Below are 25,649 nucleotides of genomic sequence, written 5' to 3' on the forward strand. Positions count from 1 at the left end.
ATTGCCCGGTGAGGCTCCGGTCTCATGAGGTATAACCGCCACATTGCCCGGTATAACCGTCACATTGCCCGGTGAGGCTCCGGTATCATGAGGTATAACCGTCACATTGCCCGGTGAGGCTCCGGTCTCATGAGGTATAACCGTCACATTGCCCGGTGAGGCTCCGGTATCATGAGGTATAACCGTCACATTGCCCGCTGAGGCTCCGGTCTCATGAGGTATAACCGTCACATTGCCCGGTGAGGCTCCGGTCTCATGAGGTATAACCGTCACATTGCCCGGTGAGGCTCCGGTCTCATGAGGTATAACCGTCACATTGCCCGGTGAGGCTCCGGTCTCATGAGGTATAACCGTCACATTGCCCGGTGAGGCTCCGGTCTCATGGGGTATAACCGTCACATTGCCCGCTGAGGCTCCGGTATCATGAGGTATAACCGTCACATTGCCCGCTGAGGCTCCGGTCTCATGAGGTATAACCGTCACATTGCCCGGTGAGGCTCCGGTATCATGGGGTATAACCGTCACATTGCCCGCTGAGGCTCTGTCTCATGGGGTATAACCGTCACATTGCCCGGTGAGGCTCCGGTCGGCTCCCTCACAGTTGTAGTTCAGAGCCCAACAAGTCGCCACAAGAGCGGACCGAAGAGCCGTTCACCCCCGTCACCTCGCGGCTCCTCTCACCGCAGCGGACCGTCTTGCCGGGGTAAGGAGACCCCAGAGCAGAGGCTGCCGACACCCCCCCATATAACCCGCCGGCGCTGTGGTTGTCGGTCGGACTCCCCAAGTTGTCAGCTCCCGGCGCAGCCCCGCCCCTGTGACGTCAGGCCGTGGGCGGGGCCGGCGGTGCGGCTGGTGCTGAAGCTGGAGATGCTGCTCACACCGGAGACCACGGGAGTCCGAGAGCGGAGCCGCCGCCGCCGGGAGCATGGCCGTGTGAGCCGGGAGAGCGGCGACCATGTGGCTCCAGCTGATGTGCGCGACCTGCTGGGGGCTGCTGAGCGCAGGTGAGACTCCGGGACCCCCAGTGTCTGATCCTCAACACCCCAACTTTACTCCTGCACCCCGGGGAGCCCCAGTGTCTGCGCCTGCACCCCTAAATGTCTGCTCCTGCACCCCAAATTGTCTTCTCCTGCACGCCCGATATCTGCTCCTGCACCTCCAGTTGACTGCCCATGCACCCCCACTATCTGCTCTTGCACCCCCAGTATCTGATCCTCAACACCCCAACTTTACTCCTGCACCCCGGGAAACCCCAGTATCCGCTCCCTCACCCCGAGAATCTGCTCCTGCACCCCGGGGAACCCAAGTATCTGCTCCTGCACCCCCCAATTGTCTGTTTCTTCACCCCCAGTATCTGTTCCTGCACCCCGGGGAACCTCAGTATCTGCTCTTACACCCCCAGAGCACCTGTCTGCTCCAGCACCCAGGGAATCCCCAGTGCCTGTTCTTGGAACCACAGTGTCTGCTTCTGCACCCTGTAATTCCCTACTGTCTGCACCTCGGGAACCCCCAGTTTCTGCTTCTGCACGCCCAATGTTTTCTCCAGCACCCAGAGTGCCTTCTCCTCTGAACCTTGTGAACACATATCACCCCAGTGTCTACTCCCACACCTTGTGACCCCCCCAGTGTCTGCTTTTACACCTTGTGACCCCCCTCCCCAGTGTCTGCTCCTATACCTTGTGACCCCCCCGTGTCTGCTCCTATACCTTGTGACCCCCCATAGTGTCTGCTCCTATACCTTGTGACCCCCCCGTGTCTGCTCCTATACCTTGTGACCCCCCCATAGTGTCTGCTCCTATACCTTGTGACCCCCCCGTGTCTGCTCCTATACCTTGTGACCCCCCCATAGTGTCTGCTCCTATACCTTGTGACCCCCCCATAGTGTCTGCTCCTATACCTTGTGACCCCCCATAGTGTCTGCTCCTATACCTTGTGACCCCCCCATAGTGTCTGCTCCTATACCTTGTGACCCCCCCATAGTGTCTGCTCCTATACCTTGTGAGCCCCCCATAGTGTCTGCTCCTATACCTTGTGACCCCCCCCCCCCCGTGTCTGCTCCTACACCTTGTGACCCCCCCAGTGTCTGCTCCTACACCTTGTGACCCCGCCCCCAGTGTCTGCTCCTACACCTTGTGACCCCCCCAGTGTCTGCTCCTACACCTTGTGACCCCCCAGTGTCTGCTCCTACACCTTGTGACCCCCCAGTGTCTGCTCCTACACCTTGTGACCCCCCCAGTGTCTGCTCCTACACCTTGTGACCCCCACAGTGTCTGCTCCTACACCTTGTGACCCCCCTACAGTGTCTGCTCCTACACCTTGTGACCCCCCTACAGTGTCTGCTCCTACACCTTGTGACCCCCCTACAGTGTCTGCTCCTACACCTTGTGACCCCCCCAGTGTCTGCTCCTACACCTTGTGACCCCCCCAGTGTCTTCTCCTACACCTTGTGACTCCCCCACAGTGTCTGCTCCTACACCTTGTGACCCCCCCAGTGTCTGCTCCTACAGCTTGTGACCCCCACAGTGTCTGTTCTTGAACCTTGTGACCCCCAGTGTCTACTCTTACACTTTGTGACCCCTGCAGTCTCTGCTCCCACACCTTGTGACCCCTGCAGTCTCTGCTCCCACACCTTGTGACCCCCCACAGTGTCTGCTCCCACATCTTGTGACCCCCACAGTGTCTGCTCCCACACCTTGTGACTCCCCCACAGTGTCTGCTCCCACACCTTGTGACTCCCCCACAGTGTCTGCTCCTACAGCTTGTGACCCCCCACAGTGTCTGCTCCTACACCTTGTGACCCTCCCCAGTGTATATTCTTGGACTCCCCCAGTGTTTGCTCCTGCATCTTGTGACCCCTCAGTATCTGCTCCTACACCTTATGACTCCCCCAGTATGTGCTTCTGGACCCCCCAGTGTCTGATCCTGCACCTTGTGACCTCCCAGTGTCTGCTCCTGGACCTCCCAGTGTCTGCCCTGGACCCCCAAGTGCATGTTCCTGGACCCCGCAGTGTCTGCCCTTGGACCCCGCAGTGTCTGCCCCTGGACCCCGCAGTGTCTGCCCCTGGACCCCGCAGTGTCTGCCCCTGGACCCCGCAGTATCAGCCCCTGGATCGCGCAGTGTCTGCCCCTGGACCTCCCAGTGTCTGCCCCTGGAGCCCGCAGTGTCTGCCCCTGGACCCCGCAGTGTCTGCCCCTGGACCGCGCAGTGTCTGCCCCTGGACCGCGCAGTGTCTGCCCCTGGACCGCGCAGTGTCTGCCCCTGGACCGCGCAGTGTCTGCCCCTGGACCCCCCCCAGTGTCTTCCCCTGGACCGCGCAGTGTCTGCCCCTGGACCCCCCAGTGTCTGCTCCTGGACCTCCCAGTGTCTGCCCTGGACCCCCAAGTGCATGCTCCTGGACCCCGCAGTGTCTGCCCCTGGACCCCCAGTGCATGTTCCTGGACCCCGCAGTGTCTGCCCCTGGACCCCGCAGTATCTGCCCCTGGATCGCGCAGTGTCTGCCCCTGGACCTCCCAGTGTCTGCCCCTGGACCCCGCAGTGTCTGCCCCTGGACCCCGCAGTGTCTGCCCCTGGACCGCGCAGTGTCTGCCCCTGGACCCCCCAGTGTCTGCCCCTGGACCCCCCAGTGTCTGCCCCTGGACCGCGCAGTGTCTGCCCCTGGACCGCGCAGTGTCTGCTCATGTACCTGAGAGCCTCTATGTTTACTTTGATACCCCTAGCCCTGCTCCTCTGTATTACTTGTTGCACCCTGATCTGTGTCCTCTGTTGTACTGTAACCCTGATGCTTGTCTCCCTTCCATTACTGCTTCCCTTCTGCACCCCGATCACTATGGCCACTGTGTGTCCCCTGTATTACTTTTCTGCTGCACCCTGATCAACATGTCCCCTGTATACCTGCTCCTCTGCTGTACTACAATCCCCGTGTCCCCTGTATTCTTGCTCCTCTGCACCCCAATCCCTGTGTCCCTTCTGTTCCCGCTCCCCTGCTGCACCCCAATCCCTGTGTCCCCTGTATTCCTGCTCCTCTGCTGCACCCCAATCCCTGTGTCCCCTGTATTCTTGCTTGTCTGCGGCATCCCGATCCTCAAGTCTTCTGTATTCTTGCTCCTCTGCACCCCAATCCATGTCCCCTGTATTCTTGCTCCTCTGCACCCCAATCCCCGTGTCCCCTGTATTCTTGCTCCTCTGCACCCCAATCCCTGTGTCCCCTGTATTCTTGCTCCTCTGCACCCCAATCCCTGTGTCCCCTGTATTTTTGCTCCTCTGCTGCACCCCAATTCCTGTGTCCCCTGTATTCTTGCTCCTCTGCACCCCAATCCCTGTGTCCCCTGTATTCTTGATCCTCTGCACCTCAATCCCTGTGTCCCTTGTATTCTTGCTCCTCTGCACCCCAATCCCTGTGTCCCCTGTATTCCTGCTCCTCTGTTGCACCCCAATCCCTGTGTCCCCTGTATTCCTGCTCCTCTGTTGCACCCCAATCCCTGTGTCCCCTGTATTCCTGCTGCTCTGCATCCCAATCCCTGTGTCCCCTGTATTCCTGCTCCTCTGTTGCACCCCAATCCCTGTGTCCCCTGTATTCTTGCTCCTCTGCACCCCAATCCCTGTGTCCCCTGTATTCTTGCTCCTCTGCTGCACCCCAATCCCTGTGTCCCCTGTATTCTTGCTCCTCTGCACCCCAATCCCTGTGTCCCCTGTATTCTTGCTCCTCTGCTGCACCCCAATCACTGTGTCCCCTGTATTCCCACTCCTCTGTTGCACCCCAATCCCTGTGTCCCCTGTATTCTTGCTCCTCTGCACCCCAATACTTGTGTCCCCTGTATTCTTGCTCCTCTGCACCCCAATCCCTGTGTCCCCTGTATTCTTGCTCCTCTGCACCCCAATCCCTGTGTCCCCTGTATTCTTGCTCCTCTGCTGCACCCCAATCCCTGTGTCCCTTGTATTCCTGCTCCTCTGTTGTGCCCCTAATTTCTGTGTCCCCTGTATTCTTGCTCCTCTGTACCCCAATCCCTGTGTCCCCTGTATTCCTGCTCCTCTGCTGCACCCCAATTCCTGTGTCCCCTGTATTTTTGTTCCTCTGCACCCCAATCCCTGTATCCCCTGTATTCTTGCTCTTCAGCACCCCAATCCCTGTGTCCCCAGTCTTCTTGTTCCTCTGCTGCACCCCAGTTCCTGTGTCCCCTGTATTCTTGCTCCTCTGCTGCACCCCAATTCATTTGTCCCCTGTATTCTTGCTCCTCTGCTGCACCCCAATTCCTTTGTCCCCTGTATTCTTGCTCCTGTGCTGCACCCCAATCCCCGTGTCCCCTGTATTCTTGCTCCTCTGCTGCACCCCCACCCATGTCCCCTGTATTCTTGCTCCTCTGCTGCACCCCAATCCCTGTGTCCCCTGTATTCTTGCTCCTCTGCTGCACCCCAATTCCTTTGTCCCCTGTATTCCTGTTCCTCTGCTGCACCCCAATCCCTGTGTCCCCTGTATTCTTGCTCCTCTGCTGCACCCCAATCCCCGTGTCCCCTGTTTTCTTGCTCCTCTGCACCCCAATTCCTTTGTCCCCTGTATTCTTGCTCCTCTGCTGCACCCCAATCCCTGTGTCCCCTGTTTTCTTTCTCCTCTGCACCCCAATCCCTGTGTCCCCTGTTTTCTTGCTCCTCTGCACCCCAATCCCCGTGTCCCCTGTATTCTTGCTCCTCTGCTGCACCCCAATCCCCGTGTCCCCTGTTTTCTTGCTCCTCTGCACCCCAATTCCTTTGTCCCCTGTATTCTTGCTCCTCTGCTGCACCCCAATCCCTGTGTCCCCTGTTTTCTTTCTCCTCTGCACCCCAATCCCTGTGTCCCCTGTATTCTTGCTCCTCTGCTGCACCCCAATCCCTGTGTCCCCTGTATTCTTGCTCCTCTGCTGCACCCCAATCCCTGTGTCCCCTGTATTCTTGCTCCTCTGCTGCAGCCCAATCCCTGTGTCCCCTGTATTCTTGCTCCTCTGTACCCCAATCCCTGTGTCCCCTGTATTCCTGTTTCTCTGCACCCCAATCCCTGTGTCCCCTGTATTCTTGCTCCTCTGCACCCCAATCCCTGTGTCCCCTGTATTCTTGCTCCTCGGCACCCCAATCCCTTTGTCCCCTGTACTCCTGCTCCTCTGCACCCCAATCCCCGTGTCCCCTGTACTCCTGCTCCTCTGCACCCCAATCCCCGTGTCCCCTGTACTCCTGCTCCTCTGCACCCCAATCCCTGTGTCCCCTGTATTCTTGCTCCTCTGCACCCCAATCCCCGTGTCCCCTGTATTCTTGCTCCTCTGCTGCACCCCAATCCCTGTGTCCCCTGTATTCCTGTTCCTCTGCACCCCAATCCCCGTGTCCCCTGTATTCTTGCTCCTCTGCACCCCAATCTCTGTGTCCCCTGTATTCTTGCTCCTCTGCACCCCAATCCCTGTGTCCCTTGTTTTCTTTCTCCTCTGCACCCCAATCCCTGTGTCCCCTGTATTCCTGTTCCTCTGCACCCCAATCCCCGTGTCCCCTGTATTCCTGCTTCTCTGTAGCTCCCCACCCCTGTGTCCCCTGTATTCCTGCCCCTCTGCACCCCAATCCCCGTGTCCCCTGTATTCTTGCTCCTCTGCACCCCAATCCCCGTGTCCCCTGTATTCTTGCTCCTCTGCACCCCAATCCCCGTGTCCCCTGTATTCTTGCTCCTCTGCACCCCAATCCCCGTGTCCCCTGTATTCTTGCTCCTCTGCACCCCAATCCCTGTGTCCCCTGTATTCCTGCCCCTCTGTAGCTCCCCACCCCTGTGTCCCCTGTATTCCTGCCCCTCTGCACCCCAATCCCCGTGTCCCCTGTATTCCTGCTCCTCTGCACCCCAATCCCCGGGTCCCCTGTATTCCTGCTCCTCTGTAGCTCCCCCACCCCTGTGTCCCCTGTATTCCTGCTCCTCTGCACCCCAATCCCCGTGTCCCCTGTATTCCTGCTCCTCTGTAGCTCCCCACCCCTGTGTCCCCTGTATTCCTGCTCCTCTGTAGCTCCCCCACCCCTGTGTCCCCGGTGTTGCTGCCCCCCATTGTTGGTGTCCGCTGTGCATTGTCTGCCTCCAGTATTTCCGCAGCCCCCCGGTCCGCCGTCGTGTCTTTCTCCCTCTCAGCGGCCTCCAGACTGTGTTATTACGCTTCCATTAGTGACTGTGCTGCGAGTGATCGGGGAGCGCTGACGCCGGTGATTAGCGGTCACTTTGTGCATTTCATGTCGTGTTTGCTGCTCGGAGATCCGTCCTCGCTGTGTTGTGTCTTTATTAGCTTCTGATCTCAGTATTACACCAATAGGGGGAGCAGAAGTAGAACTTCCACTCTGAGGGCAGCAACAAGCGCTGCTCCCCGTGAGACCCTCGTTCCATATTAACCCCTACAAATCCTGTCTAGTTGGGCCTTCCGTTCACCGCAGCTGACGATCGCCCTCCCAGTAGCGCCGGTGAAGACGTTTGGACCGAGTCGTGCGCGTTGTTCGCGTTCAGGACATGGAAATAACATATTTTTCATGTATGGCTGCATCATAAGACCGTAGTCACGCGGCCAACGGCGATTTCAGTCAGTGAAAAACGGACAGATTTTATTGCGAGCGCGTTTTACATCAGTTTTTGTTGTATTTTTGCGCTAACTTGCGAGTGTCATCCGTTTTTTGCAGCAAAAAAAAAGAAGGCGGCCCAATTGATGTGATTGAAAACACCGGTCAATGTGTGAAAAAAGCGGATCGCACATGCCTGCTGCGGGAACGCAGTCCGTTTTTTTCATGCAAGAATTGGCATTAATGATCGATTTTTCTGCATAAAACGCACCAAAGTCGGACATGTGCGAGTTTTAAAACTCAGACCATTGGTCCAGGAAAAAGTGCCCCGTGCGAATGACGTCATACACTTTAAAGGTGCGTTCATATGGGGCGGAAACGCGGCCGAATAAATGGCAGCATTACCGTATACAAACCCGCGTCTGAATCCGCACCATAGATGTAGATTTTGACCAGGATTGAACCGCGGATCCGCAGCGGATGTTAGTAGTTACGTCGCTCCCCCTCACCTCGGAATACACGGTGCGGTCAGCTATCCCGCACAAGCCCCCCGGTGAGCACTGCACCACCGGACCAGCGACTCGGCACTCGCTAGAGGCTACCGGGGGCTTATGGGGTACGCTGACCGCACCGTGTATTCCGAGGTGACGTGTGAACGCACCTTGTAGATTCCAGTTGTGTCAATACAATTTGGGACGCGACTTGGATGATAAACTCGCCCCTGAAAGTAGCCCCCAGGGCCGCTCTCACACCGGTTTCTTATCGCGATCAGGGCAGCGTCCCGAGCGCCGCACTAGTGGCAGTACAACATCCCATTGATATCGATAGGGCCTCACAGATCTCTGCTTCATGACGCTAATAACGCCGCAATTTTTGAGAACAGTCTTCTTTATTATTCTGCGTTTTCGCGTTTTTACTGTCGCATCACCCATCACAACGATGGAGTATGTTAGAAAGCTGCAATCAAAGAAGCTGATCAAAATCACAGTAAAATGCCGCTGCTTTGAACGACGTTGAACTGAAAGCAAGTGAGAGAGAGCGACCCGAGGCCTCAGTGTGGGGCGTGAAATGTCGCTTCCATCCACATCTCTGACTTGGTCAATATAATATATAGGGTCAGTCTGATGGTAGAGGTGACGCTCAGTATTCTCCTTGTCCTGTATAATGTTATATAGGGTCAGTCTGATGGTGGAGGTGACGCTCAGTATTCTCCTTGTCCTGTATAATGTTATATAGGGTCAGTCTGATGGTGGAGGTGACGCTCAGTATTCTGCTTGTCATGTATAATGTTATATAGGGTCAGTCTGATGGTGGAGGTGACGCTCAGTATTCTGCTTGTTATCTATAATGTTATATAAGGTCAGTCTGATGGCGGAGGTGACGCTCAGTTTTCTGCTTGTCATGTATAATGTTATATATGGTCAGTCTGATGGGGGAGGTGACGCTCAGTATTCTGCTTGTCATGTATAATGTTATATAGGGTCAGTCTGATGGCGGAGGTGACGCTCAGTATTCTGCTTGTCATGTATAATGTTATATAGGGTCAGTCTGATGGTGGAGGTGACGCTCAGTATTCTGCTTGTCATGTATAATGTTATATAGGGTCAGTCTGAGGGTGGAGGTGACGCTCAGTATTCTGCTTGTCATGTATAATGTTATATAGGGTCTGTCTGATGGTGGAGGTGACGCTCAGTATTCTGCTTGTCATCTATAATGTTATATAGGGTCAGTCTGATGGTGGAGGTGACGCTCAGTATTCTGCTTGTCATATATAATGTTATATAGGGTCAGTCTGATGGCGGAGGTGACGCTCAGTATTCTCCTTGTCATGTATAATGTTATATAGGGTCAGTCTGATGGTGGAGGTGACGCTCAGTATTCTGCTTGTCATGTGTAATGTTATATAGGGTCAGTCTGATGGCGGAGGTGACGCTCAGTATTCTGGTTGTCATATATAATGTTATATAAGGTCAGTCTGATGACGGAGGTGACGCTCAGTATTCTGCTTGTCATATATAATGTTATATAGGGTCAGTCTGATGGTGGAGGTGACGCTCAGTATTCTGCTTGTCATATATAATGTTATATAGGGTCAGTCTGATGGCGGAGGTGACGCTCAGTATTCTGCTTGTCATGTATAATGTTATATAGGGTCAGTCTGATGACGGAGGTGACGCTCAGTATTCTGCTTGTCATGTATAATGTTATATAGGATCAGTCTGATGGTGGAGGTGACGCCCAGTATTCTGCTTGTCATACATAATGTTATATAGGGTCAGTCTGATGGTGGAGGTGACGCTCAGTATTCTGCTTGTCATACATAATGTTACATAGGGTCAGTCTGATGGCGGAGGTGACGCTCAGTATTCTGCTTGTCATGTATAATGTTATATAGGGTCAGTCTGATGGTGGCGGTGACGCTCAGTATTCTGCTGGTCATCTATAATGTTATATAGGGTCAGTCTGATGGTGGAGGTGACGCTCAGTATTCTGTTTGTCATGTATAATGTTATATAGGGTCAGTCTGATGGTGGAGGTGACGCTCAGTATTCTGCTTGTCATGTATAATGTTATATAGGGTCAGTCTGATGGTGGAGGTGACGCTCAGTATTCTGCTTGTCATGTATAATGTTATATAAGGTCAGTCTGATGGTGGAGGTGACGCTCAGTATTCTGCTTGTCATGTATAATGTTATATAAGGTCAGTCTGATGGCGGAGGTGACGCTCAGTATTCTGCTTGTCATGTATAATGTTATATAGGGTCAGTCTGATGGTGGCGGTGACGCTCAGTATTCTGCTGGTCATCTATAATGTTATATAGGGTCAGTCTGATGGTGGAGGTGACGCTCAGTATTCTGTTTGTCATGTATAATGTTATATAGGGTCAGTCTGATGGTGGAGGTGACGCTCAGTATTCTGCTTGTCATGTATAATGTTATATAGGGTCAGTCTGATGGTGGAGGTGACGCTCAGTATTCTGCTTGTCATGTATAATGTTATATAAGGTCAGTCTGATGGTGGAGGTGACGCTCAGTATTCTGCTTGTCATGTATAATGTTATATAGGGTCAGTCTGATGGTGGAGGTGACGCTCAGTATTCTGCTTGTCATGTATAATGTTATATAAGGTCAGTCTGATGGTGGAGGTGACGCTCAGTATTCTGCTTGTCATGTATAATGTTATATAAGGTCAGTCTGATGGTGGAGGTGACGCTCAGTATTCTGCTTGTCATGTATAATGTTATATAAGGTCAGTCTGATGGTGGAGGTGACGCTCAGTATTCTGCTTGTCATTTATAATGTTATATAGGGTCAGTCTGATGGTGGAGGTGACGCTCAGTATTCTGCTTGTCATGTATAATGTTATATAAGGTCAGTCTGATGGCGGAGGTGACGCTCAGTATTTTGCTGGGTATATATAATGTTATATAGGGTCAGTCTGATGGCGGAGGTGACGCTCAGTATTCTGCTTGTCATGTATAATGTTATATAGGGTCAGTCTGATGGCGGAGGTGACGCTCAGTATTCTGCTTGTCATATATAATGTTATATAGGGTCAGTCTGATGACGGAGGTGACGCTCAGTATTCTGGTTGTCATATATAATGTTATATAAGGTCAGTCTGATGGCGGAGGTGACGCTCAGTATTCTTCTTGTCATGTATAATGTTATATAGGGTCAGTCTGATGGCGGAGGTGATGCTCAGTATTCTCCTTGTCATGTATAATGTTATATAGGGTCAGTCTGATGGTGGAGGTGACGCTCAGTATTCTCCTTGTCATGTATAATGTTATATAGGGTCAGTCTGATGGTGGAGGTGACGCTCAGTATTCTGCTTGTCATGTATAATGTTATATAGGGTCAGTCTGATGGTGGAATTGACGCTCAGTATTCTGCTTGTCCTGTATAATGTTATATAGGGTCAGTCTGATAGTGGAGGTGACGCTCAGTATTCTGCTTGTCATATATAATGTTATATAGGGTCAGTCTGATGGCGGAGGTGACGCTCAGTATTCTGCTTGTCATATATAATGTTATATAGGGTCAGTCTGATGGTGGAGGTGACGCTCAGTATTCTGCTTGTCATGTATAATGTTCTATAGGGTCAGTCTGATGGTGGAGGTGACGCTCAGTATTCTGTTTGTCATCTATAATGTTATATAGGGTCAGTCTAATGGCGGAGGTGACGCTCAGTATTCTGCTTGTCATGTATAATGTTATATAGAGTCAGTCTGATGACGGAGGTGACGCTCAGTATTCTGGTTGTCATATATAATGTTATATAGGGTCAGTCTGATGGTGGAGGTGACGCTCAGTATTCTGCTTGTCCTGTATAATGTTATATAGGGTCAGTCTGATGGCGGAGGTGACGCTCAGTATTCTGCTTGTCATATATAATGTTATATAGGGTCAGTCTGATAGTGGAGGTGACGCTCAGTATTCTGCTTGTCATATATAATGTTATATAGGGTCAGTCTGATGGCGGAGGTGACGCTCAGTATTCTGCTTGTCATATATAATGTTATATAGGGTCAGTCTGATGGCGGAGGTGACGCTCAGTATTCTGCTTGTCATATATAATGTTATATAGGGTCAGTCTGATGGCGGAGGTGACGCTCAGTATTCTGCTTGTCATATATAATGTTATATAGAGTCAGTCTGATGACGGAGGTGACGCTCAGTATTCTGGTTGTCATATATAATGTTATATAGGGTCAGTCTGATGGTGGAGGTGATGCTCAGTATTCTGCTTGTCATGTATAATGTTATATAGGGTCAGTCTGATGGCGGAGGTGACGCTCAGTATTCTGCTTGTCATGTATAATGTTATATAGGGTCAGTCTGATGACGGAGGTGACGCTCAGTATTCTGGTTGTCATATATAATGTTATATAAGGTCAGTCTGATGGCGGAGGTGACGGTCAGTATTCTGCTTGTCATATATAATGTTATATAAGGTCAGTCTGATGGCGGAGGTGACGCTCAGTATTCTTCTTGTCATGTATAATGTTATATAGGGTCAGTCTGATGGTGGAGGTGACGCTCAGTATTCTCCTTGTCATGTATAATGTTATATAGGGTCAGTCTGATGGTGGAGGTGACACTCAGTATTCTGCTTGTTATATATAATATTATATAAGGTCAGTCTGATGGTGGAGGTGACGCTCAGTATTCTGCTTGTCCTGTATAATGTTATATAGGGTCAGTCTGATGGCGGAGGTGACGCTCAGTATTCTGCTTGTCATATATAATGTTATATAGGGTCAGTCTGATAGTGGAGGTGACGCTCAGTATTCTGCTTGTCATATATAATGTTATATAGGGTCAGTCTGATGGCGGAGGTGACGCTCAGTATTCTGCTTGTCATATATAATGTTATATAGGGTCAGTCTGATGGCGGAGGTGACGCTCAGTATTCTGCTTGTCATATATAATGTTATATAGGGTCAGTCTGATGGCGGAGGTGACGCTCAGTATTCTGCTTGTCATATATAATGTTATATAGGGTCAGTCTGATGGTGGAGGTGACGCTCAGTTTTCTGCTTGTCATATATAACGTTATATAGGGTCAGTCTGATGGTGGAGGTGACGCTCAGTATTCTGCTTGTCATATATAATGTTATATAGGGTCAGTCTGATGGCGGAGGTGACGCTCAGTTTTCTGCTTGTCATATATAACGTTATATAGGGTCAGTCTGATGGTGGAGGTGACGCTCAGTATTCTGCTTGTCATGTACAATGTTATATAGGGTCAGTCTGATGGTGGAGGTGACGCTCAGTATTCTGCTTGTCATGTACAATGTTATATAGGGTCAGTCTGATGGTGGAGGTGACGCTCAGTATTCTGCTTGTCATGTATAATGTTATATAGAGTCAGTCTGATGACGGTGGTGACGCTCAGTATTCTGCTTGTCATGTATAATGTTATATAGAGTCAGTCTGATGACGGTGGTGACGCTCAGTATTCTGCTTGTCATGTATAATGTTATATAGGGTCAGTCTGATGGTGGAGGTGACGCTCAGTATTCTGCTTGTCATGTATAATGTTATATAAGGTCAGTCTGATGGTGGAGGTGACGCTCAGTATTCTGCTTGTCATGTATAATGTTATATAGGGTCAGTCTGATGGTGGAGGTGACGCTCAGTATTCTGCTTGTCATGTATAATGTTATATAAGGTCAGTCTGATGGTGGAGGTGACGCTCAGTATTCTGCTTGTCATGTATAATGTTATATAAGGTCAGTCTGATGGTGGAGGTGACGCTCAGTATTCTGCTTGTCATGTATAATGTTATATAAGGTCAGTCTGATGGTGGAGGTGACGCTCAGTATTCTGCTTGTCATTTATAATGTTATATAGGGTCAGTCTGATGGTGGAGGTGACGCTCAGTATTCTGCTTGTCATGTATAATGTTATATAAGGTCAGTCTGATGGCGGAGGTGACGCTCAGTATTTTGCTGGGTATATATAATGTTATATAGGGTCAGTCTGATGGCGGAGGTGACGCTCAGTATTCTGCTTGTCATGTATAATGTTATATAGGGTCAGTCTGATGGCGGAGGTGACGCTCAGTATTCTGCTTGTCATATATAATGTTATATAGGGTCAGTCTGATGACGGAGGTGACGCTCAGTATTCTGGTTGTCATATATAATGTTATATAAGGTCAGTCTGATGGCGGAGGTGACGCTCAGTATTCTTCTTGTCATGTATAATGTTATATAGGGTCAGTCTGATGGCGGAGGTGATGCTCAGTATTCTCCTTGTCATGTATAATGTTATATAGGGTCAGTCTGATGGTGGAGGTGACGCTCAGTATTCTCCTTGTCATGTATAATGTTATATAGGGTCAGTCTGATGGTGGAGGTGACGCTCAGTATTCTGCTTGTCATGTATAATGTTATATAGGGTCAGTCTGATGGTGGAATTGACGCTCAGTATTCTGCTTGTCCTGTATAATGTTATATAGGGTCAGTCTGATAGTGGAGGTGACGCTCAGTATTCTGCTTGTCATATATAATGTTATATAGGGTCAGTCTGATGGCGGAGGTGACGCTCAGTATTCTGCTTGTCATATATAATGTTATATAGGGTCAGTCTGATGGTGGAGGTGACGCTCAGTATTCTGCTTGTCATGTATAATGTTCTATAGGGTCAGTCTGATGGTGGAGGTGACGCTCAGTATTCTGTTTGTCATCTATAATGTTATATAGGGTCAGTCTAATGGCGGAGGTGACGCTCAGTATTCTGCTTGTCATGTATAATGTTATATAGAGTCAGTCTGATGACGGAGGTGACGCTCAGTATTCTGGTTGTCATATATAATGTTATATAGGGTCAGTCTGATGGTGGAGGTGACGCTCAGTATTCTGCTTGTCCTGTATAATGTTATATAGGGTCAGTCTGATGGCGGAGGTGACGCTCAGTATTCTGCTTGTCATATATAATGTTATATAGGGTCAGTCTGATAGTGGAGGTGACGCTCAGTATTCTGCTTGTCATATATAATGTTATATAGGGTCAGTCTGATGGCGGAGGTGACGCTCAGTATTCTGCTTGTCATATATAATGTTATATAGGGTCAGTCTGATGGCGGAGGTGACGCTCAGTATTCTGCTTGTCATATATAATGTTATATAGGGTCAGTCTGATGGCGGAGGTGACGCTCAGTATTCTGCTTGTCATATATAATGTTATATAGAGTCAGTCTGATGACGGAGGTGACGCTCAGTATTCTGGTTGTCATATATAATGTTATATAGGGTCAGTCTGATGGTGGAGGTGATGCTCAGTATTCTGCTTGTCATGTATAATGTTATATAGGGTCAGTCTGATGGCGGAGGTGACGCTCAGTATTCTGCTTGTCATGTATAATGTTATATAGGGTCAGTCTGATGACGGAGGTGACGCTCAGTATTCTGGTTGTCATATATAATGTTATATAAGGTCAGTCTGATGGCGGAGGTGACGGTCAGTATTCTGCTTGTCATATATAATGTTATATAAGGTCAGTCTGATGGCGGAGGTGACGCTCAGTATTCTTCTTGTCATGTATAATGTTATATAGGGTCAGTCTGATGGTGGAGGTGACGCTCAGTATTCTCCTTGTCATGTATAATGTTATATAGGGTCAGTCTGATGGTGGAGGTGACACTCAGTATTCTGCTTGTTATATATAATATTATATAAGGTCAGTCTGATGGTGGAGGTGACGCTCAGTATTCTGCTTGTCCTGTATAATGTTATATAGGGTCAGTCTGATGGCGGAGGTGACGCTCAGTATTCTGCTTGTCATATATAATGTTATATAGGGTCAGTCTGATAGTGGAGGTGACGCTCAGTATTCTGCTTGTCATATATAATGTTATATAGGGTCAGTCTGATGGCGGAGGTGACGCTCAGTATTCTGCTTGTCATATATAATGTTATATAGGGTCAGTCTGATGGCGGAGGTGACGCTCAGTATTCTGCTTGTCATATATAATGTTATATAGGGTCAGTCTGATGGCGGAGGTGACGCTCAGTATTCTGCTTGTCATATATAATGTTATATAGGGTCAGTCTGATGGTGGAGGTGACGCTCAGTTTTCTGCTTGTCATATATAACGTTATATAGGGTCAGTCTGATGGTGGAGGTGACGCTCAGTATTCTGCTTGTCATATATAATGTTATATAGGGTCAGTCTGATGGCGGAGGTGACGCTCAGTTTTCTGCTTGTCATATATAACGTTATATAGGGTCAGTCTGATGGTGGAGGTGACGCTCAGTATTCTGCTTGTCATGTACAATGTTATATAGGGTCAGTCTGATGGTGGAGGTGACGCTCAGTATTCTGCTTGTCATGTACAATGTTATATAGGGTCAGTCTGATGGTGGAGGTGACGCTCAGTATTCTGCTTGTCATGTATAATGTTATATAGAGTCAGTCTGATGACGGTGGTGACGCTCAGTATTCTGCTTGTCATGTATAATGTTATATAGAGTCAGTCTGATGACGGTGGTGACGCTCAGTATTCTGCTTGTCATGTATAATGTTATATAGGGTCAGTCTGATGGTGGAGATGACGCTCAGTATTCTGCTTGTCATGTATAATGTTATATAGGGTCAGTCTGATGGTGGAGATGACGCTCAGTATTCTGCTTGTCATATATAATGTTATATAGGGTCAGTCTGATGGTGGAGGTGACGCTCAGTATTCTGCTTGTCATGTATAATGTTATATAGGATCAGTCTGATGATGGAGGTGACGCTCAGTATTCTGCTTGTCATATATAATGTTATATAGGGTCAGTCTGATGGCGGAGGTGACGCTCAGTATTCTGCTTGTCATGTATAATGTTATATAGGGTCAGTCTGATGGCGGAGGTGACGCTCAGTATTCTGCTTGTCATGTATAATGTTATATAGGGTCAGTCTGATGGTGGAGGTGACGCTCAGTATTCTGCCTGTCATGTATAATGTTATATAGGGTCAGTCTGATGGTGGAGGTGACGCTCAGTATTCTGCTTGTCATCTATAATGTTATATGGGGTCAGTCTGATGGTGGAGGTGACGCTCAGTATTCTGCCTGTCATGTATAATGTTATATAGGGTCAGTCTGATGGTGGAGGTGACGCTCAGTATTCTGCTTGTCATCTATAATGTTATATAGGGTCAGTCTGATGGTGGAGGTGACGCTCAGTATTCTGCTTGTCATGTATAATGTTATATAGGGTCAGTCTGATGGTGGAGGTGACGCTCAGTATTCTCCTTCTCATATATAATGTTATATAGGGTCAGTCTGATGGCGGAGGTGACGCTCAGTATTCTGCTTGTCATGTATAATGTTATATAGGGTCAGTCTGATGGTGGAGGTGACGCTCAGTATTCTGCTTGTCATCTATAATGTTATATATGGTCAGTCTGATGGCGGAGGTGACGCTCAGTATTCTGCCTGTTATATATAATGTTATATAGGGTCAGTCTGATGGTGGAGGTGACGCTCAGTATTCTGCTTGTCATGTATAATGTTATATAGGGTCAGTCTGATGGCGGAGGTGACGCTCAGTATTCTGCTTGTCATGTATAATGTTACATAGGGTCAGTCTGATGGCGGAGGTGACGCTCAGTATTCTGCTTGTCATGTATAATGTTAGATAGGGTCAGTCTGATGGCGGAGGTGACGCTCAGTATTCTGCTTGTCATGTATAATGTTATATAGGGTCAGTCTGATGGTGGAGGTGACGCTCAGTATTCTGCTTGTCATGTTCAATGTTATATAGGGTCAGTCTGATGGTGGAGGTGACGCTCAGTATTCTGTTTGTCATGTTCAATGTTATATAGGGTCAGTCTGATGGCGGAGGTGACGCTCAGTATTCTGCTTGTCATGTATAATGTTATATAGGGTCAGTCTGATGGTGGAGATGACGCTCAGTATTCTGCTTGTCATGTATAATGTTATATAGGGTCAGTCTGATGGCGGAGGTGACGCTCAGTATTCTGCTTGTCATATATAATGTTATATAGGGTCAGTCTGATGGTGGAGGTGACGCTCAGTATTCTGCCTGTCATGTATAATGTTATATAGGGTCAGTCTGATGGTGGAGGTGACGCTCTGTATTCTGCTTGTCATGTATAATGTCATATAGGGTCAGTCTGATGGCGGAGGTGACGCTCAGTATTCTGCTTGTCATGTATAATGTTATATAGGGTCAGTCTGATGGTGGAGGTGACGCTCAGTGTTCTGCTTGTCGTGTATAATGTTATATAGGGTCAGTCTGATGGTGGAGTTGACGCTCAGTGTTCTGCTTGTCGTGTATAATGTTATATAGGGTCAGTCTGATGGCGGAGGTGACGCTCTGTATTCTGCTTGTCATGTATAATGTTATATAGGGTCAGTCTGATGGTGGAGGTGACGCTCAGTATAATGCTTGTCATGTATAATGTCATATAGGGTCAGTCTGATGGGGGAGGTGACCATTAGTATTCTGCTTGTTATATATAATGTTATATAGGGTCAGTCTGATGGCGGAGGTGACCATTAGTATTCTGCTTGTTATATATAATGTTATATAGGGTCAGTCTGATGGCGGAGGTGACGCTCAGTATTCTGCTTGCATTGTATAATGTTATATAGGGTCAGTCTGATGGTGGAGGTGACGCTCAGTATTCTGCTTGTCATATATAATGTTATATAGGGTCAGTCTGATGGTGGAGGTGACGCTCAGTATTCTGCTTGTCATGTATAATGTTATATAGAGTCAGTCTGATGGCGGAGGTGACGCTCAGTATTCTGCTTGTTATATATAATGTTATATAGGGTCAGTCTGATGGTGGAGGTGACGCTCAGTATTCTGCTTGTCATGTATAATGTTATATAGGGTCAGTCTGATGGTGGAGGTGACGCTCAGTATTGTGCTTGTCATGTATAATGTTATATAGGGTCAGTCTGATGGTGGAGGTGACGCTCAGTATTCTGCTTGTTATATATAATGTTATATAGGGTCAGTCTGATGGTGGAGGTGACGCTCAGTATTCTACTTGTCATGTATAATGTTATATAGGGTCAGTCTGATGATGGAGGTGACGCTCAGTATTCTACTTGTCATGTATAATGTTATATAGGGTCAGTCTGATGGCGGAGGTGATGCTCAGTATTCTCCTTGTCATGTATAATGTTATATAGGGTCAGTCTGATGGTGGAGGTGACGCTCAGTATTCTCCTTGTCATGTATAATGTTATATAGGGTCAGTCTGATGGTGGAGGTGACGCTCAGTATTCTGCTTGTCATCTATAATGTTATATAGGGTCAGTCTGATGGTGGCGGTGACGCTCAGTATTCTGCTGGTCATCTATAATGTCATATAGGGTCAGTCTGATGGTGGAGGTGACGCTCAGTATTCTGCTTGTCATCTATAATATTATATAGGGTCAGTCTGATGGCGGAGGTGACGCTCAGTATTCTGCTTGTCTTATATAATGTTATATAGGGTCAGTCTGATGGTGGAGGTGACGCTCTGTATTCTGCTTGTCATGTATAATGTTATATAGGGTCAGTCTGATGGCGGAGGTGACGCTCAGTATTCTGCTTGTCATGTATAATGTTATATAGGGTCAGTCTGATGGTGGAGGTGACGCTGAGTATTCTTCTTCTCATGTATAATGTTATATAGGGTCAGTCTGATGGTGGAGGTGACGCTCAGTATTCTGCTTGTCATGTATAATATTATATAGGGTCAGTCTGATGGTGGAGGTGACGCTCAGTATTCTGCTTGTCATGTATAATGTTATATAGGGTCAGTCTGATGGTGGAGGTGACGCTCAGTATACTGCTTGTCATGTATAATGTTATATAGGGTCAGTCTGATGGCGGAGGTGACGCTCAGTATTCTGCTTGTCATCTATAATGTTATATAGGGTCAGTCTGATTGTGGAGGTGACGCTCAGTATTCTGCTTCTCTTATATATTGTTATATACGGTCAGTCTGATGGTGGAGGTGACGCTCAGTGTTCTGCTTGTCATGTATAACATTATATAGGGTCAGTCAGATGACGGAGGTGACGCTCAGTATTCTGCTTGCCATGTATAATGTTATATAGGGTCAGTCTGATGGTGGAGGTGACGCTCAGTATACTGCTTGTCATGTATAATGTTATATAGGGTCAGTCTGATGGTGGAGGTGACGCTCAGTATTCTGCGTGTCATGTATAATGTTATATAGGGTCAGTCTGATGGCGGAGGTGACGCTCAGTATTCTGCCTGTCATGTATAATGTTATATAGGGTCAGTCTGATGGTGAAGTTGACGCTCAGTATTCTGCTTGTCATATATAACGTTATATAGGGTCAGTCAGATGACGGAGGTGACGCTCAGTATTCTGCTTGCCATATATAATGTTATATAGGGTCAGTCTGATGGTGGAGGTGACGCTCACTATTCTGCTTGTCATGTATAATGTTATATAGGGTCAGTCTGATGGCGGAGGTGACGCTCAGTAATCTGTTTGTCAAGTATAATGTTATATAGGGTCAGTCTGATTATGGAGGTGACGCTCAGTATTCTGCTTGTCATGTATAATGTTATATAGGGTCAGTCTGATGGTGGAGGTGACGCTCAGTATTCTGCTTGCCATATATAATGTTATATAGGGTCAGTCTGATGGTGGAGGTGACGCTCAGTATTCTGCTTCTCATGTATAATGTTATATAGGGTCAGTCTAATGGTGGAGGTGACGCTCAGTATTCTGCTTGTCATGTATAATGTTATATAGGGTCAGTCTGATGGCGGAGGTGACGCTCAGTATTCTGCTCGTCATGTATAATATTATATAGGGTCAGTCTGATGGTGGAGGTGACGCTCAGTATTCTGCTTGTCATGTATAACATTATATAGGGTCAGTCAGATGACGGAGGTGACGCTCAGTATTCTGCTTGCCATATATAATGTTATATAGGGTCAGTCTGATGGTGGAGGTGACGCTCAGTATTCTGCTTCTCATGTATAATGTTATATAGGGTCAGTCTGATGGCAGAGGTGACGCTCAGTATTGTGCTTGTCATATATAACATTATATAGGGTCAGTCTGATGGCGGAGGTGACGCTCAGTATTCTGCTTCTTATCTATAATGTTATATAGGGTCAGTCTGATGGTGGAGGAGACGCTCAGTATTCTGCTTGTCATGTATAATATTATATGGGGTCAGTCTGATGGTGGAGGTGACGCTCAGTATTCTGCTTGTCATGTATAATGTTATATAGGGTCAGTCTGATGGTGGAGGTGACGCTCAGTATTCTGCTTGTCATGTATAATGTTATATAGGGTCAGTCTGATGGTGGAGGTGACGCTCAGTATTCTGCTTGTCATGTATAATGTTATATAGGGTCAGTCTGATGGCGGAGGTGACGCTCAGTATTCTGCTTGTCATGTATAATGTTATATAGTGTCAGTCTGATGGTGGAGGTGACGCTGAGTATTCTGCTTCTCATGTATAATGTTATATAGGGTCAGTCTGATGGTGGAGGTGACGCTCAGTATTCTGCTTGTCATGTATAATGTTATATAGGGTCAGTCTGATGGTGGAGGTGACGCTCATTATACTGCTTGTCATGTATAATGTTATATAGGGTCAGTCTGATGGTGGAGGTGACGCTCAGTATTCTGCGTGTCATGTATAATGTTATATAGGGTCAGTCTGATGCTGGAGGTGACGCTCAGTATTCTGCTTGTCATGTATAATGTTATATAGGGTCAGTCTGATGGTGGAGGTGACGCTCAGTATTCTGCCTGTCATGTATAATGTTATATAGGGTCAGTCTGATGGTGAAGTTGACGCTCAGTATTCTGCTTGTCATGTATAATGTTATATAGGGTCAATCTGATGGTGGAGGTGACGCTCAGTATTCTGCTTTTCATGTATAATGTTATATAGGGTCAGTCTGATGGCGGAGGTGACGCTCAGTATTCTGCTTGTCATATATAATGTTATATAGGGTCAGTCTGATGGTGGAGGTGACACTCAGTATTCTGCTTGTCATATATAATGTTATATAGGGTCAATCTGATGGTGGAGGTGACGCTCAGTATTCTGCTTTTCATGTATAATGTTATATAGGGTCAGTCTGATGGCGGAGGTGACGCTCAGTATTCTGCTTGTCATGTATAATGTCATATAGGGTTAGTCTGATGGTGCAGGTGACGCTCAGTTTTCTGCTTGTCATGTATAATGTTATATAGGGTCAGTCTGATGGTGGAGGTGACGCTCTGTATTCTGCTTGTCATATATAATGTTATATAGGGTCAGTCTGATGGTGGAGGTGACACTTAGTATTCTGCTTGTTATATATAATGTTATATAGGGTCAGTCTGATGGCGGAGGTGACGCTCAGTATTCTGCTTGTCATGCATATTGTTATATAGGGTCAGTCTGATGGTGGAGGTGACGCTCAGTATTCTGCTTGTCATATATAACGTTATATAGGGTCAGTCTGATGGCGAAGGTGACGCTCAGTATTCTGCTTGTCATGTATAATGTTATATAGGGTCAGTCTGATGGTGTAGGTGACGCTCAGTATTCTGCTTGTCATATATAACGTTATATAGGGTCAGTCTGATGGCGAAGGTGACGCTCAGTATTCTGCTTGTCATGTATAATGTTATATAGGGTCAGTCTGATGGCGAAGGTGACGCTCAGTATTCTGCTTGTCATGTATAATGTTATATAGGGTCAGTCTGATGGCGGAGGTGACGCTCAGTATTCTGCTTGTCATGTATAATGTTATATAGGGTTAGTCTGATGGTGGAGGTGACGGTCAGTATTCTGCTTGTCATGTATAATGTTATATAGGGTCAGTCTGATGGTGTAGGTGACGCTCAGTATTGTGCTTGTCATGTATAATGTCATATAGGGTCAGTCTGATGGTGGAGGTGACGCTCAGTATTCTGCTTGTCATGTATAATGTTATATAGGGTCAGTCTGATGGTGGAGGTGACGCTCAGTATTCTGCTTGTCATGTATAATGTTATATAGGGTCAGTCTGATGGCGGAGGTGACGCTCAGTATTCTGCTTGTCATGTATAATGTTATATAGGGTCAGTCTGATGGTGGAGGTGACGCTCAGTATTCTGCTTGTCATGTATAATGTTATATAGGGTCAGTCTGATGGTGGAGGTGACGCTCAGTATTGTGCTTGTCATGTATAATGTTATATAGTGTCAGTCTGATGGTGGAGGTGACACTCAGTATTGTGCTTGTCATGTATAATGTTATATAGGGTCAGTCTGATGGTGGAGGTGACGCTCAGTATTCTGCTTGTCATGTATAATGTTATATAGGGTCAGTCTGATGGTGGAGGTGACGCTCAGTATTCTGCTTGTCATGTATAATGTTATATAGTGTCAGTCTGATGGCGGAGGTGACGCTTAGTATTGTGCTTGTCATATATAATGTTATATAGGGTCAGTCTGATGGTGGAGGTGACGCTTAGTATTGTGCTTGTCATATATAATGTTATATAGGGTCAGTCTGATGGTGGAGGTGACGCTTAGTATTGTGCTTGTCATATATAATGTTATATAGGGTCAGTCTGATGGTGGAGGTGACGCTCAGTATTCTGCTTGTCATGTATAATGTTATATAGGGTCAGTCTGATGGTGGAGGTGACGCTTAGTATTCTGCTTGTCATGTATAATGTTATATAGTGTCAGTCTGATGGCGGAGGTGACGCTTAGTATTCTGCTTGTCATGTATAATGTTATATAGGGTCAGTCTGATGGCGGAGGTGACGCTCAGTATTCTGCTTGTCATGTATAATGTTATATAGGGTCAGTCTGATGGTGGAGGTGACGCTCAGTATTCTGCTTGTCATGTATAATGTTATATAGGGTCAGTCTGATGACGGAGGTGACGCTCAGTATTCTGGTTGTCATGTATAATGTTATATAGGGACAGTCTGATGGTGGAGGTGACGCTCAGTATTCTGCTTGTCATGTATAATGTTATATAGGGTCAGTCTGATGGCTGAGGTGACGCCCAGTGTTCTGCTTGTCATCTATAATGTTATATAGGGTCAGTCTGATGGTGGAGGTGACGCTCAGTATTCTGCTTGTCATGTATAATGTTATATAGGGTCAGTCTGATGGTGGAGGTGACGCTCAGTATTCTGCTTGTCATGTATAATGTTATATAGGGTCAGTCTGATGACGGAGGTGACGCTCAGTATTCTGGTTGTCATGTATAATGTTATATAGGGACAGTCTGATGGTGGAGGTGACGCTCAGTATTCTGCTTGTCATGTATAATGTTATATAGGGTCAGTCTGATGGCTGAGGTGACGCCCAGTGTTCTGCTTGTCATCTATAATGTTATATAGGGTCAGTCTGATGGTGGAGGTGACGCTCAGTATTCTGCTTGTCATGTATAATGTTATATAGGGTCAGTCTGATGGCGGAGGTGACGCTCAGTATTCTGCTTGTCATGTATAATGTTATATAGGGTCAGTCTGATGGTGGAGGTGACGCTCAGTATTCTGCTTGTCATGTATAATGTTATATAGGGTCAGTCTGATGGCGGAGGTGACGCTCAGTATTCTGCTTGTCATGTATAATGTTATATAGGGTCAGTCTGATGGCGGAGGTGACGCTCAGTATTCTGCTTGTCATGTATAATGTTATATAGGGTCAGTCTGATGGCGGAGGTGACGCTCAGTATTCTGCCTGTCATGTATAATGTTATATAGGGTCAGTCTGATGGCGGAGGTGACGCTCAGTTTTCTGCTTGTCATGTATAATGTTATATAGGGTCAGTCTGATGGCGGAGGTGACGCTCAGTATTCTGCTTGTCATGTATAATGTTATATAGGGTCAGACTGATGGCGGAGGTGACGCTCAGTATTCTGCTTGTCATATATAATGTCATATAGGGTCAGTCTGATGGTGGAGGTGACGCTCAGTATTCTGCTTATCATCTATAATGTTATATAGGGTCAGTCTGATGGTGGAGGTGACGCTCAGTATTCTGCTTGTCATGTATAATGTTATATAGGGTTAGTCTGATGGTGGAGGTGACGCTCAGTATTCTGCCTGTCATGTATAATGTTATATAGGGTCAGTCTGATGGTGGAGGTGACGCTCAGTATTCTGCTTGTCATGTATAATGTTATATAGGGTCAGTCTGATGGCGGAGGTGACGCTCAGTATTCTGCCTGTCATGTATAATGTTATATAGGGTCAGTCTGATGGCGGAGGTGACGCTCAGTTTTCTGCTTGTCATGTATAATGTTATATAGGGTCAGTCTGATGGCGGAGGTGACGCTCAGTATTCTGCTTGTCATGTATAATGTTATATAGGGTCAGACTGATGGCGGAGGTGACGCTCAGTATTCTGCTTGTCATATATAATGTCATATAGGGTCAGTCTGATGGTGGAGGTGACGCTCAGTATTCTGCTTATCATCTATAATGTTATATAGGGTCAGTCTGATGGTGGAGGTGACGCTCAGTATTCTGCTTGTCATGTATAATGTTATATAGGGTTAGTCTGATGGTGGAGGTGACGCTCAGTATTCTGCCTGTCATGTATAATGTTATATAGGGTCAGTCTGATGGTGGAGGTGACGCTCAGTATTCTG

General features: G+C 47.5%; 1 protein-coding gene across 1 annotated transcript in view; it reads left to right on the top strand.

Annotated features, from left to right (window-relative positions):
* The first annotated feature begins 897 nt into the window (after window positions 1–897).
* LYPD1 (LY6/PLAUR domain containing 1) overlaps window positions 898–25,649 on the top strand; it is a 52,658-nt gene continuing 27,906 nt past the window's right edge. The window contains exon 1 of the mRNA XM_066575245.1: window positions 898–1,004. Coding sequence (XP_066431342.1) covers window positions 956–1,004 — 49 coding nt within the window. The 5' untranslated portion in view covers window positions 898–955. The remainder of the gene's footprint in view (window positions 1,005–25,649) is intronic.

This window comes from Eleutherodactylus coqui, chromosome 8 (genome assembly GCF_035609145.1).
Source record: "Eleutherodactylus coqui strain aEleCoq1 chromosome 8, aEleCoq1.hap1, whole genome shotgun sequence".
In the NCBI taxonomy this organism is placed as follows: Eukaryota; Metazoa; Chordata; class Amphibia; order Anura; family Eleutherodactylidae; genus Eleutherodactylus; species Eleutherodactylus coqui.